The 16,524-nt window shown below is 44.3% G+C and overlaps 1 protein-coding gene across 1 annotated transcript in view; it reads left to right on the forward strand.

Annotated features, from left to right (window-relative positions):
- LPCAT2 (lysophosphatidylcholine acyltransferase 2) overlaps positions 1 to 16,524 on the forward strand; it is a 218,370-nt gene that overhangs the window by 81,771 nt on the left and 120,075 nt on the right. The window contains exons 7-10 of the mRNA XM_063945284.1: positions 1,423 to 1,481; positions 2,629 to 2,663; positions 14,748 to 14,802; positions 15,389 to 15,471. Coding sequence (XP_063801354.1) covers positions 1,423 to 1,481; positions 2,629 to 2,663; positions 14,748 to 14,802; positions 15,389 to 15,471 — 232 coding nt within the window. The remainder of the gene's footprint in view (positions 1 to 1,422; positions 1,482 to 2,628; positions 2,664 to 14,747; positions 14,803 to 15,388; positions 15,472 to 16,524) is intronic.

A 16,524-nucleotide genomic window follows, 5' to 3' on the forward strand; every position in this document is an offset into this window, starting at 1 on the left:
TTCAGCACTGTGTGAAGTCAGCTGCCCCCTGTCCCGTCCCCCCTCGCTCAGCACACATCGTGCTGAGTGGGGGGAGAGATGTGTGCTGAGCAGTCTGTGATAGATCGCTCAGCACACATCTTCTAGGTGTGTACCCCCCTATAGGCAGCTTGCGATACCGATGCGCTCTCCTGTGGGGTCGGTATCGTAAGCCTAGATAGACTGGGCAGGCAAGTCAATCTTGACTATCCAGTGTGCTGTCTAGTACAAAATATAGTCAAAATTGGTACTTAGTCAAAATCGTACATAGACAAAATTTCAAGCAAAGATAGTCAAAATCTGTACTATCTGGGCTCTAGGGGAGTTCAAGAAGTCAGAATCGGGCATAGAAAGGATCTCACCATGTGTACACACCTTTACACCTTGTGCTTGATTTGTCTATTTCTTTGTCACTGTGTTGGTCTGCGCCTTTGAAATGTGTTGTTCTTATCTTTGAAAAAAAAAAAAGCTTGGAGAGAGATAAAGTGGCAATTATTTTTCAAACACATCCTGTAAAATAACTTAGAAGCTGATTGATTGGTAGTTTATCACCCTCCTAAGTTTGATGCATCTCCCCCAAAGTTACACTAGACCAACACACGCATGTCGCCAAATAGCTACAGGATGGTGCAAAAATTTCTATTGCATGGCTGTTCGCAAGGTGATTGACAGGAAGAGGACATTTGTGGGTGGTAACTGACAGTTTTCTGGGAGTGTCGGGAAAAACTCAGGCATTCCCAAGCGTTTTCAGGGCAGGTGTGTGACGACCACTCCAGACCCGTTTAGCCTGATCCCTTTGTACTGGAGGAGTAAGTATTGAGCTACGCACAGACTGCACACACTGCACAGAATGGGAAAAACATTCGATGGTGATTGTGATGCGAACGGTTTTGTAGCTGTCCGCTGACTGAGGGGAATTTTTGCACAGCGTACACATGCAATCACACACTTGCACGGGGTGAATTTTCACTCCCCCTGGGCGGCGACTATCTGATTGCAGGACAGTGTAATTTGCAGCACAGTGATCAGGCCTGAATTAGGCTCTCAGTCTTCTGTATAGAGCACAGTCAATAGTATCTCAGTCAAACTGACTGAGGAAATGTACTGTTTAAGTCACCTGTGCTTATGCATGGATAACCTTAAAACCTGGTCGGTTAGGGTGCACTGAGTACTGAGTTTGGGCAACACTGGTCTAGAGGTTGTAAATGTCAGTCAGATTCTATGGTTTGGTAATAATCCTCACTTCAGGAACTAGCAGGTTATTATAATCAATTTTTATTTTTGTTAATAGTCACCCTAACCTCTTCATAGTTTTTGAATCATTCATGAATTAGTCGGTCTTTTACAGCTGAGTAGAATTTTTTTACTTTGTTTTAAAACCATCATGTTCACTTGATATTTTAGGTGCATTTCTCTCTGCTGCCTCGGTTCAACCTGTGATTCTTCGATACCCCAACACTCTGGTATGTTTTAAACAATGTTTTTAATTTAATTACTCATTCATGTATACTGTAGTTGAACAAAAATTTAGTTTTCAATTTATTACAAATTGATTTTAGTACATGGTTAGTTCGTTGGGCCTATAATCCATATCGGGTGTGGTATGCAAGGTGGACCACACTTAGGTCGACAGTGTCTAGGTCGACTACTATTGGTCAACAGTAAGTAGGTCAACATGGTTTCTATGTCGACAGGGACTCTAGGCCGACATGTATTAGGTCGATATGACAAAAGGTCGACATGAGGTTTTGCACTTTTTTGGTGTCGTTTTCTCTGTACAGTGACTGGGATCCCCAATTGGTGCACCATGTCCCCTCGCATGGCTTGCTTCGCTCACCATGCTTCAGGCAAGGTAGGAACCGTTTCCAATTGTAGTCCACGTGGATCGGAAAGTATGAAGAAGTTCCAAAAATGGAAAAAAAGTGAAAAACTCATGTCGACCTTTTGTCATGTCGACCTAGAACATGTCGACATTGAGTCACTGTCAACCTAGAAACCATGTCGACCTACTTACTGTCGACCAATAGTGGTTGACCTAGACAGCGTTGACCTAAGTGTGGTCGACCTAGAGACCGGATACCAATCAATATAATTTGTTCCACTGAAGCAGGCCCTTTCTACTCCAGAGAAAAATAGTCTGTGACAGCAGTCTATAGTAACTCCATAAACATACAGCTTCGGGGTTATATAAAATCAATATAGCCGCGGGGTTTGCCATGCAGAGAAAAGCTTTGGGTTTTACGCCAGAATCTATTCACTTTAATACCCTTTTCCCCCCTACAGTAAATCCTGGGTCAATGCGCCCTAACTCACTGATTCCGTATAAAATGCAGAATCAATAGGGTTCCCTTTTCTTTAAAGTCCAGAGGATGCCTTTTATTGAGGGTGAAGTTGTGAGGAAAAGTGCACCACTGTGGTTTCATGCGAGAGCTAAGCCCTGCTAATTAAATTGGTTTGCGTGGCTAATTAGCAACAGGGATTCCCCCCGTGTATGCATTCAGATGGTATCACAATGTGCTGGGATATTTGGAATTGTTGTTCACTTGTAGCTATGGAAAATTAAAATGTGTATTCATTTCTTATCATGTCTCATATTTATTTCTTTTATAGGACACAGTAACTTGGACATGGCAGGGATACACAGTGTAAGTTTCATTGTCTAAAAAATGTCCTCATAATTAGAATTTTTATGTAGATATACTGCATATCTGAGCATGGGAATATAAGTGCTGTAGATCAATTGTTTGTTTTACTATTTTCCCATTTCACATTTATTAGTTCAAAGCAACAATTCAGTCATACTTATTTTAAATAAAGATTTGCTGCTGTTACTAGCATTGTAATACAATTATTAATGTCTTATGTCAAACCCCGGCTTCTATGGACTGCATCAGCTGCAGTCCTTAGAAGTCGGCTAGGCAGAGTGGCTTATTCCAGGAAGCTAGCTCTCTGCCAATCGCAGCCTGGTTAGGCAGTCCCGGAAGCAGGAAACACTTCCCAATGGGACTGCCTGCCCAGCTGGTGACTGGCAGGTAGGACTTCCAATAGGAAGTCACTGTCAGTCACAGTGAAGCCACTGCAGTCTCATGGACTGCATCTGGCTCACTGAGCAGATGTGGCATAGGTACAACAATCCGCAAATGGCAGAGGTACAACAACCTTTTTGGTTGGGTGGGGGTGCAGCAAGATATTTCATTTTGGCGCTACTAAATGGCTGAGTGTCACCCCCTCTGGGGCAGTACTTGCCCCACCACCTACCCGATGACAGAGATTTGTCTACAGATGCGGTTGCTGTCAGCAGGGCTGCCACCAGAAATTGTGGGGCCCGGAAATGACAAAATAGGAAAGCCAACCCCACCCCCCCAGTGCCAGATACAGAAATGCCCCCACAGTGCCTGCCAGATATGACCCCCGTGCTAGATACAGAAATGCCCCCACAATGCGTTCCAGATGTGCCCCCAGTGCCAGATGTGCCCCCAGTGCCAGATACAGAAATGCCCCCACAGTGCCTGCCAGATATACCCCAGTGCCAGATACAGAATTGCCCCACAGTGCCTGCCAGATATGCCCCCAGTGCCAGATAAAGAAATGCACCCAGTGCCAGATATGCCCCCAGGGCCAGATACATATATGCCCCCAGTGCCAGATATGCTCCCAGTGCCAGGTACACATGTCCTCACAGTGCCCCCCCTTCCACCCCCCCTCCCCCTTCAGAGAATAATCCCTTACCTTTTATATTATATTGCCAGCCCCGGGCCCCCTTCTCACAAACACACAGTCACAGACATACTTACCTTTCCAAATCCTTCCTCTCTGCTCTCTCTCCCACGCTGTCTGCTGCTGGCCTCTTCCTGTCCCTAGCTCTTCAGCACCGCTGCTCCTCTTCACCCGATGTGGCATGACGTCATGACGTCACGCTGCATTGCATCTGAATTAAAAAAACTTTATTAAACAGCAAGCTGCTGCTTGCTGCGATCGGCGGCGGGCTATAAAGGGGCAGCCGCGGTCAGTCTCACCGGCGGCGACTGCCGTCTGGAATAGCCAAGGCTGGCAACTGTACACAGGACACCCCCTTGATGTCGGCCCTGGCTGTCAGCGTACTCACGAATGAGTCGCATGTGCAGCCACATCGTTTTGGGACTAACTGCACCAATTCTAAGGATTTGCACACGCATGGCCGCGGTCATGCTAGTCATATGTACTCATTTATGTAAAAACAGCATAGGTAACACTATGGGGAATGCAGATAAATGTGTGTTAGAAGAAAAATATAACATTAAGGGGTCCATTTCCAGTTTATTGAGGTTTAGATTCAATAAATAAATATAATTTATTGTTTCCCCTGTTCAGGCAATACATTTCCACCCAGATGTATTAAAAATCACATCCATATCCAAGCAATCACTTTATGCTGCAGACCTACTGTTCGTGTGTAGTCATTAGACAGCGGATACACCAGTGGTTATTAGCATGGAGAGATCTGGACAATCCCTCTCCCATTAAATTGTGCGATATATAGCCCATTGGCTACAATGGCTAACGCCATTACTATTGCAATAGGAAACAGAGAAAATGGAACCCCATAACACTTTCAGGGGTTACTTACACTTTAAGGGTATCACGATTTTTCAGGTGATTCCCCTCAGTAACTAGCCACACACTGTACGTGCTGGAGCTGGCTGCAGGGGGGAGTAGGTCCCTGGAGCCAGGTGGTAAAGGGCTGTGGGGAGGGAGGAGGTAGAACAACTGAAAAGGGTATTATCTCCATCCTGACACTGCCCGTATCATACCTTCCAACATTTGAAACAGATGGAAAGGGAGCGTGGCCTATGAAAAAGGGATGTGGCTTCGTGGCAGTGCCACGATTGCTAGCCACGCCCTGTTTTTGTCAGTGAGGGGGCATGCCCAGCGTTCTGTGAGCTGCTGGCATGCTCTTTCTCCGTCTGTCTCCACTGAATAGACGCTGTGCATGCGCACAGTGTCTATTTTCCGCTGCCCCCCCCCCCCCTCCACCGGGAGACACTGCGGCCTGCGGGTGGGACAGTCCTCAAAAAACGGGACTGTCCCACAAAAATCGGGTCAGTCGGGAGGTATGCCGCATTAACTGGAGATGGCGGCCATACTGCACCCCATGATCCAGTACTTCTCAAATGGCACCTCTCAAATATGTGGGACAAGGGGGCGAGCTGCCTCCTCACACCCCCTGTTCCAGTGCCTGTGAATATATGCATAAATGCTTGTTTACATTTTCATTAAGTACTGATTTAATCACTTTAGTGCTTATTAGGAAATAATTGGAATTATAAGGAATTCTGCACTCACTACAGTAATGTTTTATGGATGTAAGAAGTGCTATTCATTTGGCCTCGATGCTGGCACTTACCGGGGATTTTGTTTCTCCGATAAGCAGGCTTATTTTTCCTATGAAAACACATAGGTCCACAATTTTTTGCGGATTCTATGTGTTTTTGCCCAAAAATAGAAAAAATGGTGCCTAATTGGATAGCACCTCCAAAAATCACGAAACCCCCCACATTTATCGCACGCAGAAATGGGCAGTTGGAAGGTACAGTATGGCTAAACTTGTATGTATGTGCAAAAAGCACATATTGTAGGGTATCATTTTTTAAATAATATGCATCTCCTTGCAATGCTTGTAGTTGATACTATGAGTTCTATTTATTAATTGTTGATAAACCTTGCCTCACCGGCGATAGCTTCCCCATGCAAAGTATAGAAAAGCCTATATAACAAGGATCTCAGTATAACAAATGGAAAAGAAAATTTAAGGAAAAGTGCTTTGTTATTTAAGGAAATTAACGTTTTTTTCTATTGGGAACTCATTGTTTACAATAAAATATTATAAAAGGATATACAGTACAGTAACTACATTCTTGGAATTACTGTATACAAGTTAGCCTCCTGGCAGTTTATAGAATTAAACTTGAATATTCCAATGAAATTTGTCCCAGATGAAAACCTTTCTTTCTTGCAGGGCAGTCAGAAAGGGCTGAATTCCAGTCTGCATAAAGGTTTTGCTTTTACAGTCTATGCATGTTCTTTATTTTGCACCTCTTTTAAGTACACTATCTCTTTGTCAGGAAGTTCTGGTTACTCAACTTCATTGAGCTAAACATTTGATAAGAAAAATGCAAAACCCACACAAATCAGATCTGTCTGGCCTTTGGGGGTAATTCAGAGTTGATCGTAGATGTGATAAATTTAGCACATCTACAATCAGTTACTCCGACATGCGGGGGACGCCCAGCACAGGGCTAGTCCACCTCGCTTATGTGGCTCTGTCCCCCACCCCCTGCACAGGTACAAAAAGCATCGCACAGCAGCAATACCTTTGTACCTGAGGCGTAGCTCCCTGCCAGCGGGCCGCCCACCCAATGGCCCGGACATACCTCCGTTGTCTGGACCACGCCCCTTGCCAACAGTGTTCTAATGCAGTTGGCACGCTCCCTCCTGCCATGCGACCGCCTCTGCCTGTCAATCAGGCAGAGGTGATCGCAGCCCAGAGATGCTCATAGCATCTCACTGGGCTCCTGGGGTGTGCACTCCACAAAAAGATTCAGACTGCGATCGCTGCCGCTGCAGAGATCCATTCTGAATTAGCCCCTTTGTTTCCTATTATTTCAGGTCTACTAATGTATGTACATTATACATGAAATCTCAATATATTTATAAATAAATAGTAGTGTCCCCCTTAAAGCAAGACCGGGAACATCCCAGACCCTTTTTACAGTAAAGCTATAAACTTATTTTTCAGGAAAATTTGTCCTCTAGCTAAACGCCAACACTGTGGCTGGCGACTGCATTACCACCCTGCTAACTAATGAGCCATGTCAATACAATAAATGCTGGCATTACATATTCTCCATTGAGTGGCCCAGAGTTCCCAATAACTATCATGTTTACTAAACTGCATTAGTCAGATATAAGGACTATCAAAGGGATTTTGCAGCTTAGGATCACTGAATATTCATGGGAAATGATTGTTAAAACTCCTTTTCACCAGTCTGCTTCCTTAAAGCTTCAATAAATAAGATAATGGTTACAAGGAGATCTCATCTGGTCTTCCTAGTGCACTGCTTTCTGACATGAATAAGTGGCAGAATAACCGTTCTAGCAGAGCGCCAATTTCAACTGATTGTAGATTTTCCAGATAAAAGCCAAAATACAGGTGAAAAAGTAACATAAAGATGTTTCCTCATTGCATAGCGTATCAGTAGCGAGCAGCGGTGCTCACGCTGCCCATCCATAGAGGGAGCCAGTATATTGGGGATAGCGGGAGCCTGTGCTACCTGTTACATATATGCTTGCAGTCTGCGGCGGTGAGCGGGAGCATGCAAATAGTCATACACACGCAATGGGGGACAGATGGCTGTGGAGGCTGTGCATACGCATTGTGGCAACGCCACCGTACGCAGCCTCCTGCAGCAGCACAGTATGGGGACACATCCATTTGCTTTATTTATTGGCCACTCTGATCATTTTGACTAATACCTGTATGTAAATTGTTGGAATTGTGCCTGATAATCTGGAACACTGGGATAATCCGCAGGGAGGCCATGTGTCTCTGTGACCTTACCCATAACTTATTTCAGGTCTATAAAATAACAATTGAAACCAAGAAATAAATAGCCAATAGTGTACCTGAAAGTGACAGGTATCAATGCTGCTATTGTCCGTCTAGCACAGTCTCAGTAGATAGTTGTAGAGAGGCTAGCTCCTCCTCTCGCAGCTCTCACTGGCTGCCAGACAAAGACAAAGCCCAAACAGAAAGGACTGGAAGAAGAAGGACTTGATATGGATCAGGGGTTGGGGGTTAAAGAGAGGAGATGACAAGTAGAGAGACAGGGCAAAGATGGGAAAGAGAGGGGGGGGGAAGGGAGAGAGAAAAGTGGGAGACGAGGAGAAAAAGAGAGAATAGGGCAGATGCGGACATAGAAAAAGAGAGAGAACACAGGGTTATGGTGGAAAGAGCAGAGGGAGATATCTGACAGAGATGGGAATGGGGAAGAAACATTCCGGCAGTATTGCTAGCAACCCATAAAAGGGCACAGCTAAGGAAGGGGGGGGGGGGGGTTTGAAGAACAAGGGCTATTAGCAGGGGATCAGAAGTTGCATCTACTTCACTTGCAATGCCAGAGAGCAGAGGGGGTGGTCGGCCTACATCTATCCCTTTCCAGGGGCCGTGTTCTGCAGCAATAGGCTGCACAGCCTCTGACTCCCCTGCCTGTATGTGCATTGTCCTGCCTTCTCACTGACAGTGACAGCCTCTGCAGGATCTGTCTTACAGAGGCTGCTTCCTGGGCAGTGCTGTATGGGTGCAACAGGAAAGGGACAGACACAGCAGAAGAGGTAAGTTATGGTATGGGGGATGGTTGGGTATAGTTTAGTAATTAGTAGTTTAATGGACTCTGTACTATATAGAGGTCACTAATGCTGTCTGTAGTTTATGGTGGTCACTAATGCTGTGGGTATTATACTGTATGGTGGTCACTGATGCTCTCTGTCTTATATAGTGGTCACAAATGCTGATTGTAGTATATTGTTGTCACAAATGCTGTATGTATTATATGGCTAATAATGCTAATGCTGTCTATACTATATGAAGGTCACTAATGCTGTCTAGTATATAGTGGTCACTGATGCTGTCTGTAGTATGTGGCAGTTTCTAATGCTGTCTGTAGTATATGGCAGTCACTAATGCTGTGTGTAGTATATGGCAGTCACTAATGCTGTGTGTAGTATATGGTGGTCACTAATGATGTCTGTAGTATATGGTGATCATTGATGCTCTGTATAATGTGGTGGTCATCTGCTGGGATGAGGATGGTGTGAGTGTGATGAGTTTTTGCCCCAGGTGACAGAAGGGCCATATTCACCCCAGGACCAAGTGCAGGATGGGTGTAAAATAATAGTATATCTATATTTAGAGAGTCCAATCATTACTATTGCTGGTGAAAAAAGAGGTTTCTTTGCTAGCAATTGGACTTGTTTCAAGAAAAAGTGCTGTCCATGTGTGACTTTATGGCCGCCCATGCACAGTGCCAGAAATTGCAGTGATAGCAATTTATATCACTTATATCACTTCTCACTTCACTATAAAGCTCTTCGTGGGAACAGCCTTTTCTAGAAGACTTATTGGCATAGACGTTTCTATAATGGGTGCAGTGTGTGGTGCACATGGGCCCGTGGGTCTGTGGGGTCCACACCGCACACACTGCACCCATAGAGTATACTTAACCCTCCGGCGGCCATTTCTGAGGGATTTGCGCATGCGCACTGGAGGTGTCCCCGGGAACAAGGCGCGGGCGCCATGTTCCTAGAGACCTGCACATGCGCAGTAGGCTCTGGCTTTAAGACAGAGTCTTCTAGCTGCCGGAGAGGAGGGGACCCACAACTGAGGCTGCACAGGGGTCTCCTCCTCTCTTAAAACACCCCTGGTCATTGGTAAATATTGTAACTACTAAACATAAAACAAAGTTCCTATAGCGTCGATAGGGTGTAATAAGGAATGATAATTAGCATGGCCCAATCACCTTTATTAATAAATAGAGTGTGCTAAGTGTGCTTTTAATGTTTGCCTTTCATACATTCTGTTTCACATTTATCTCACATTATCAAAACCCCAAAAGCAAAATTGGGATTCCAAAAAGTCTGTCCCATAATAAATCCAAGCCACACCCATATCAGCAAGTCACACCATTTTGAAATCTACAAATTGGGGTATTCCTGCCAAAATAACGATTACTTGGAAGCAGAGGTGTATCTAGGTGCCATGGTGCCCGGAGCAAGGGTATGTTTTGGCGCCTCCTCCCCTGTACTGAATTGGGGGCATGTTACATTTGAAAAGAATTTTTTTTAAAAAATCCTTAATTGGTGACAGGGCGGTTCTAGACCTTGCGGAGCTCAGGGTGAAAGTTTCCTTTGGGTGCCCCTCATGTTTAAAACAGGAACAGTGAGCGAAGGCACGCAATAAAAATATAAGGGAGGTTATGCCACAGTAGAGCCACTTATACAAGTAACTCTGCAGCTTCTAATGCAGAGAGAGATGCTGCAGCACCCGCTGGGGCAGAGAGAGGTGCTGCAGCATCAATGTAGAGAGAGGTGCTGTAGCAGCTGTGGCAGAGAGGGGTGCTGTACCAGCCGGGGCAATGAGAGGTGCTGCAGCAGCCAGGCAGAGAAAGGTGCTGCAGTAGCTAGGGCAGAAAGAAGTGCTCCAGCAGCTGGCACAGAGAGAGGTGCTGCAGTACCTGGAAAAAACCTTTTTATCAGGCGCTAATAACATATAATTTAAAAAATTCCTTTTGGATGATGTCAATACAAATCAGCCGCAGGAGGGTTTATGACCTGGGGTTAGCAAGTCAATCTCATTGCACTGGACCACCCAGATGCAATCAACCACAGAACTCCAACTTTTACTCTCTTGCGCTATATTAAAAATATATATGATATGGCTGACAATAATACCAACTCCTATATTAAATTAAAATTATTTATTAATACATGAATAATCACAGATTATAAAACAAGACCGGTCTTAATACTTTGAAAATCTTTGAATCTAAAATAATAAGTATATATATTTTCCACTATAAGGAGGTGGACTTGAGCATATTCTGTGCACAGAAGTGTATGAACTAACTCTATAGGCAAATGACTAAATCCGTATATGAAAGTCAAATATAAATCAAATGTAGCTGCTAGTGGAACCCGTAAATTAGTTTATTATCCATGAATAGTCACTTTGTATCACAGTTCCTTTGAAAATGACCATCCAGCGCAGCACAATATACTGTGTGAGAGCCGCTCTAAATGGAATCTTACGTGAGGTTTGAGCAAATGTTGTCAGCAGGGAGAAGTCCCGACGTTTGCCAAGATGATCGCTGGCTACGGGGAAACCGGCACCTGCGCTGGCACCTGCTGTAACTCGTCCTGCTCGACTTTAATGCTCCACGAGTCCACACCTCTACGTGCCGTTTGCGGGCACGATGAGCGGCTTCTCTCCTCCCGATAATATTTCAAACAGCAAATGAAATATGTAGCTGATGAAAAGTACGGGTCCAATTCCAGCAGGGGTCCAAACGTAAAGCTTCTGACTCGTTTCGCTCCTCCCACAGGGGCTTTATCAAAGAATCATATATATTTTTAATATAGCTGCAGTACCTGGTACAAAGAAAGGTGCTGCAGCAGCTGAGGCAGAAAGAGGTGCTGCAGCAGCTGGGGCAGAGAGTGATGTAGCAGGACAGAAGTAACCCTGCTGCACAGCTATAAGCAGACAGTGAAACTTATAAAGAGGGCGGGCAGAGCTCCGGCATGTGCTGGCTGTCAGTGTCTCCTGTTGTCGCCTCTGGCCTGTCCTGTTCCCTACCTAGGGCCAAATGTAATAGAGTGAGAGTTTCACAAAGTGAGAGATTTGGTAAGGTTTTGCAGCTTTTATTAAAGCGGCAATCATTTACACAGCAAGATCAACCTGGTTTTGCAGTGTAAATGATTGCCACTTTACAAAAAACTGAAAAACCTTACCAAATCTCTCACTTTCTGAAACTCTCACTCTATTACATTTGGCCCCTAGTCTTCAAGTCCGAGTCAGTGTGCACCCCCTATTCCTCCTGTTTTGCGGCTGCCTGTACAGTGGCCTGTGGTATAGCGGGCAGAAGGAGGGGGTGAGCAGGCGGCAGTGCATCCTCTGACTTTTCCGGCGCATGGGGCTCGCATTCCACCGGAGCCACCCTTGCTACACCCATACTTGGAAGTATTCCACAATCTAAACTTCTTGCTTCCACAGATCAGCACATTTTTTTAAATATTCTGTGCTGTTGTAAACATTGTAATTATCTTACAGGCTAATTAAGTGAGATCATCCTGAATAAGCAGGAGCTGAAGACTATTGGGGGGTACACACGGAGAGATCCGTGCTTAAAATCTAAGCCATCTGACTAGATTGCTTAGAAGTCAAGCATGGATCTTTCGTGTGTATGCCCACGCGCGTTAGCAATGCGCAGCCCGGCGCGTCTTTATCGCCAGTGCTAGATTGGCCTGCATGCAGGCACAATCTAGTACTTCGCTCATTTCACCCGCTGGGTGAAATGAGGTCCCCCTTCCTCCCATCCTCCCCTACCTCATTCAGCACACATCGCGCTGTGCTGAGTGGGGGGAGAGATGTGTGCTGAGCGGTCTGTGACAGATCGCTGGGGGGGTTTCCAGAACTGGGCGGAGCCAATCACGGGGGTGGGGACTGAGGTGACCCAGTATATGCTGGGTCCGTAAAACTAGTATGTCTGTGTGTGTGTGTGTGTGTGTGTGTGTGTGTATGTGTGTGTGTGCATATATATATATATATATATATATATATATATATCTCTACACATATATATGCTTGTGCCATTATGCCACAGTTTACACTGCACCACTGGCTGTTGGAGTGATGCAGGTCGTTGATTAAGTGGATGCATTAAAATTATTTATACTAAAGTCCTGGAGTGCCATGTCCTGTCTTGGACATTTGTTTGTTCTGACTCTTCTACATATATATATACATATATCTACACACACATATATATATATATATATATATATATATATACACATACACACACACATACATATACACGGGTGGTCTTCAGTATGCCGGCGGTCGGGCTCCTGGCGACCAGCATACCGGCGCCGGGAGCCTGACCGCCGGCATACCGACATTTATTCTCCCTCGTGGGGGTCCACGACCCCCTGGAGGGAGAATAGAATAGTGTGGCGCGCGTAGCGTGCCGAGCGCAGCGAGCACGCAAGGGGCTCATTTGCTCTCGCCACACTGTTGGTAAGCCGGCGGCCGGCCTCCCGGCGCCGGTATGCTGGTCGCCGGGAGGCCGGCCGCCGGGAGATCGTAGTGAACCCATATACACATATACATAGCATATTAAACATGCATACGTATATATATATATATATATATATATATATATACACACACACATACAGTACACATATATATACACATGTATATATATCATATGTGTGTGTGTGTGTGTTTATATGTATGTATGTATGTATGTATGTATGTATATACATGTGTATATATGTAGGCACATGGATATATATGTACTATAATTAAAATAAAGTAAACTTTTATTGCACTTGCAAGTGCCACCAGGAAGACAGCAGGCTGCAGAGGACGCTAGACAGTCATTAATAATACTCATGCAGCTAATAAAAAAAAAAAAAAAAAAAAAATTTTTTTTTTTTAGTGGAGGGGGGTTTCTGGGTACTCGGAAACCCCCCCCTGGGTGCGCCACTGCTTAGCACACCTCTCCAGTGGGTACCGGCCTTAAGGACCTTATTCAGCAAGGATTGCAATTTTAGCCAAAAAGCATTTGCCTCGATCAAATATTTACCGCCCAGAAATAGAGAAAAAAATGCCCATTGCAAATGTGTCGCAACATGCGGGCTGATCGCAAAACCATACACAATTCCTGGAATATCGAAGATTTTTCCTAACTGCGCCAGGCAAGGTCATCCACAATTCTTGTGACACAAGAGGCTGGAACTTGTCATCGCTGACATTAGATGCCCTCCTTAAATACACCTGGGCATGCCTGCGTTTTTTCAGACACACCCAGAAAACGGCAGGTTTTTCGCCCAGAAATGCCAGCTTCCTGTCAGTCAAACAGCGGCTACATTGCGATCACGATGTGTACGCAATTTCTGTTGCTATTTTTACTCACATGTGAATGTTGTGCCATCGTGCGATAATTGGCTGGATTGCAATTTGCAAATTTTGCAATCCTTACTGAATGAGGTCCTAAATACAACTCCGTGCTCTGACACTAGTGGATGACACCTTAAATAACACAAAAAATTGTGATAACATATTTTCCATCTGTCCTAATTTCTGTTGATAAACTACGCTGTAAAATTGTTCTCTTTCTGTGTGTTGGATGCAATTCTTTCACAAACCTATTTTCTGATCAAAATAAAGATCTGTAAATCTGGAATGAGAAATATTGCCATACTGGATATTTTCTTTATTATTTATTTACCATTTTCTTATATAGTGCAGAAAATTCTGTTGCACTTTACAATTGGACTATTATAAAATGTTGGCAAATATTACACATTGACTTAATATGTGTATATTGATTTGACTAATTAAATTCTTCCAAGATGGTACTGTACCAGTCATGTTATAATTGTGATGACATTTTTTGTTTTAATACAATAATAATTTACTTTCTTTACAAAATGTTACTTCACATTTGCATATATTTATATGAAACTCCAGTAAATTCTTCTTAAGGGCCCTATACACTTGCCGATTACACTGAGCGATATGAATGATCTCATTCATTAATGAATGCGATAGCTTATATATATGTGTAGGCACCAACAATGAACGATGTGCGGCCCCGCGCTTGTTCATCATTGGTACCGGCTCGTTTATACACGCAAGCCAATATGGACAATCTCGTCCATATTAGCATGCAGGGCTATGGGGTCAGGTGACGTGAAACTTCACTCCCCCCATCACCCCACCTTCGCCAGGTCGTCCGTCGGCCATATCGTCTGTCGGGCACCTCGGCCAATGTGTAGAGCCCTTTAGTCTAGTTTAAAACCAAACAACAGTTAGTCAATAAACTTAATAAAGTATGTAAATATAATAGAAAGGCAACATGTTTGGAAATACACATTTCAGATTTTTCAGTTTTATTTATCATTTTTAGTGCAAAGCTCCTATTTATGACCGTGTGTCAAGTCTGCACCAATGTGGAAGTAGAGGTAAGAAAATGCTACAGTAGTTGCCTCAGGGCCTGATTCATAGTTGTTCACTATTCCAATGTTCATGCAGTTGAGCCGTTATCGGTGTACTGTGCATGTGTTGTGATTGCAGTCGCAGTGAGGCTCCATCCGCATGTGATTGACAGGGAACACATGTTTTTTGGAGGTAACAGGCAGTGACGACAAAAATTCAGGCATGTCGGTATCATTTTCGGGGAGTCGGCAACTGACCATCTTGTTTGCTGGAAACACGTTTCCGCCGTTCTCAGATGCAGCAATCATTCTGAATGACCATAAACTCACTCAGAGTCGATGTTTCCTAGATCTGCATCGATGCTGTGAATGTGTATCCAATTGCAGGCAGCTGGGTAGGCTCCGGTGGATGTCTCTATACAAATTCTGGCGGCTGTAACATTAACATATTTTCGCACATCCTCTGAGCCCCACAAAATTGTATCTGCAGCTGCATCAACATACAACTGTGAATCAGGCCCTTAATATGGAAAAATTGCAATGTGTGCCGTTTTGCTGTCTAGAACACGGATGTCATCCCTGTAACTTAATTTAGATTTCTTTTTCCCTCTAGTTTCTCCCTGTTTATGATCCTTCGGAAGATGAGAAGAAAGATTATTTTCTTTATGCAAACAATGTTCGAAATATCATGGCACAGTATGTACCAGAAATAACATAGTACATTGATTTAACAAAGTTCATTTCTAAGTTTATCAGACAGATGGTAAATTGTGTGTATCCTGTAGAGCAGTGGTTCTCAAACTCGGTCCTCAGGACCCCACACAGGTCACGTTTTCCATGTCACCCAGCAGGCGCACTGTGTATCACCAACTGTCACATTTTAAAAATCTACAGGTGACCTGCAAAACATGAACCATGTGGGGTCCTGAGGACCAAGTTTGAGAACCTGTGCTGTAGAGGATCCAGGGAGGGGCATTTACCTGCAGCTACATATACAGACGTGTCTGAGAGGCGAGAAAAAGATAAAGAATTTTACCATGCTGCTCCATTTATGTTTACTATAATCAGAGTATCTGCACAGCATCATCTGCCATGGCACACTGATTGGTGGATGGCACTGAATAATACAAGGTTTACACTGCTAATACTACTTTCACACCAAAATCCTGAGTCCAACCTAGGATTTGGAACTAATCCAGTTATTCCTGGGACAACTACAGACACCGGGGATCCGGCTCTCTCTATGCTGTAAATGTCATCTGTTTACACTGCTTCATTACCCAGGTCCTTCCTTCATCCAACCCTGGTCACTACTTGGGTTGGATACCCGGTTTATTTTTCAGGGACCCTTTAACACTGCTATCATTTAGGGTGCTGAGGGAAACAAAATGTGTTTTTTTTGTTCTTGCTTAGAAATACCCCTCTCTTTGAAAGCACCTGAATGATATCACAAGGCTAATTGACTATCCACCACTATATTTGCTTGTTGTGAGAGGCAGAGAGGAGCTTGCATTAGGAGGAGATGCAGGTCCTGACTTGCCAGATGGAGCATTATGGGGTTGCTCCAAGGTGGGTAGCTCTTAGCTTAGATATATTGTAGCAGGGAGCCATTATCATATGGCTCCTTGCTGGTTAAACATAGACCCAGATTGGGGTTGTGGAGGTGTGGGATGTGGTGCCCCTAGATTGGCGGAGCTGGATGGCTTTAGTGTGGCATACCCTTACATTAACACTTATCACATACTAATT

Source organism: Pseudophryne corroboree, chromosome 11 (assembly GCF_028390025.1).
Source record: "Pseudophryne corroboree isolate aPseCor3 chromosome 11, aPseCor3.hap2, whole genome shotgun sequence".
Taxonomy (NCBI): Eukaryota; Metazoa; Chordata; class Amphibia; order Anura; family Myobatrachidae; genus Pseudophryne; species Pseudophryne corroboree.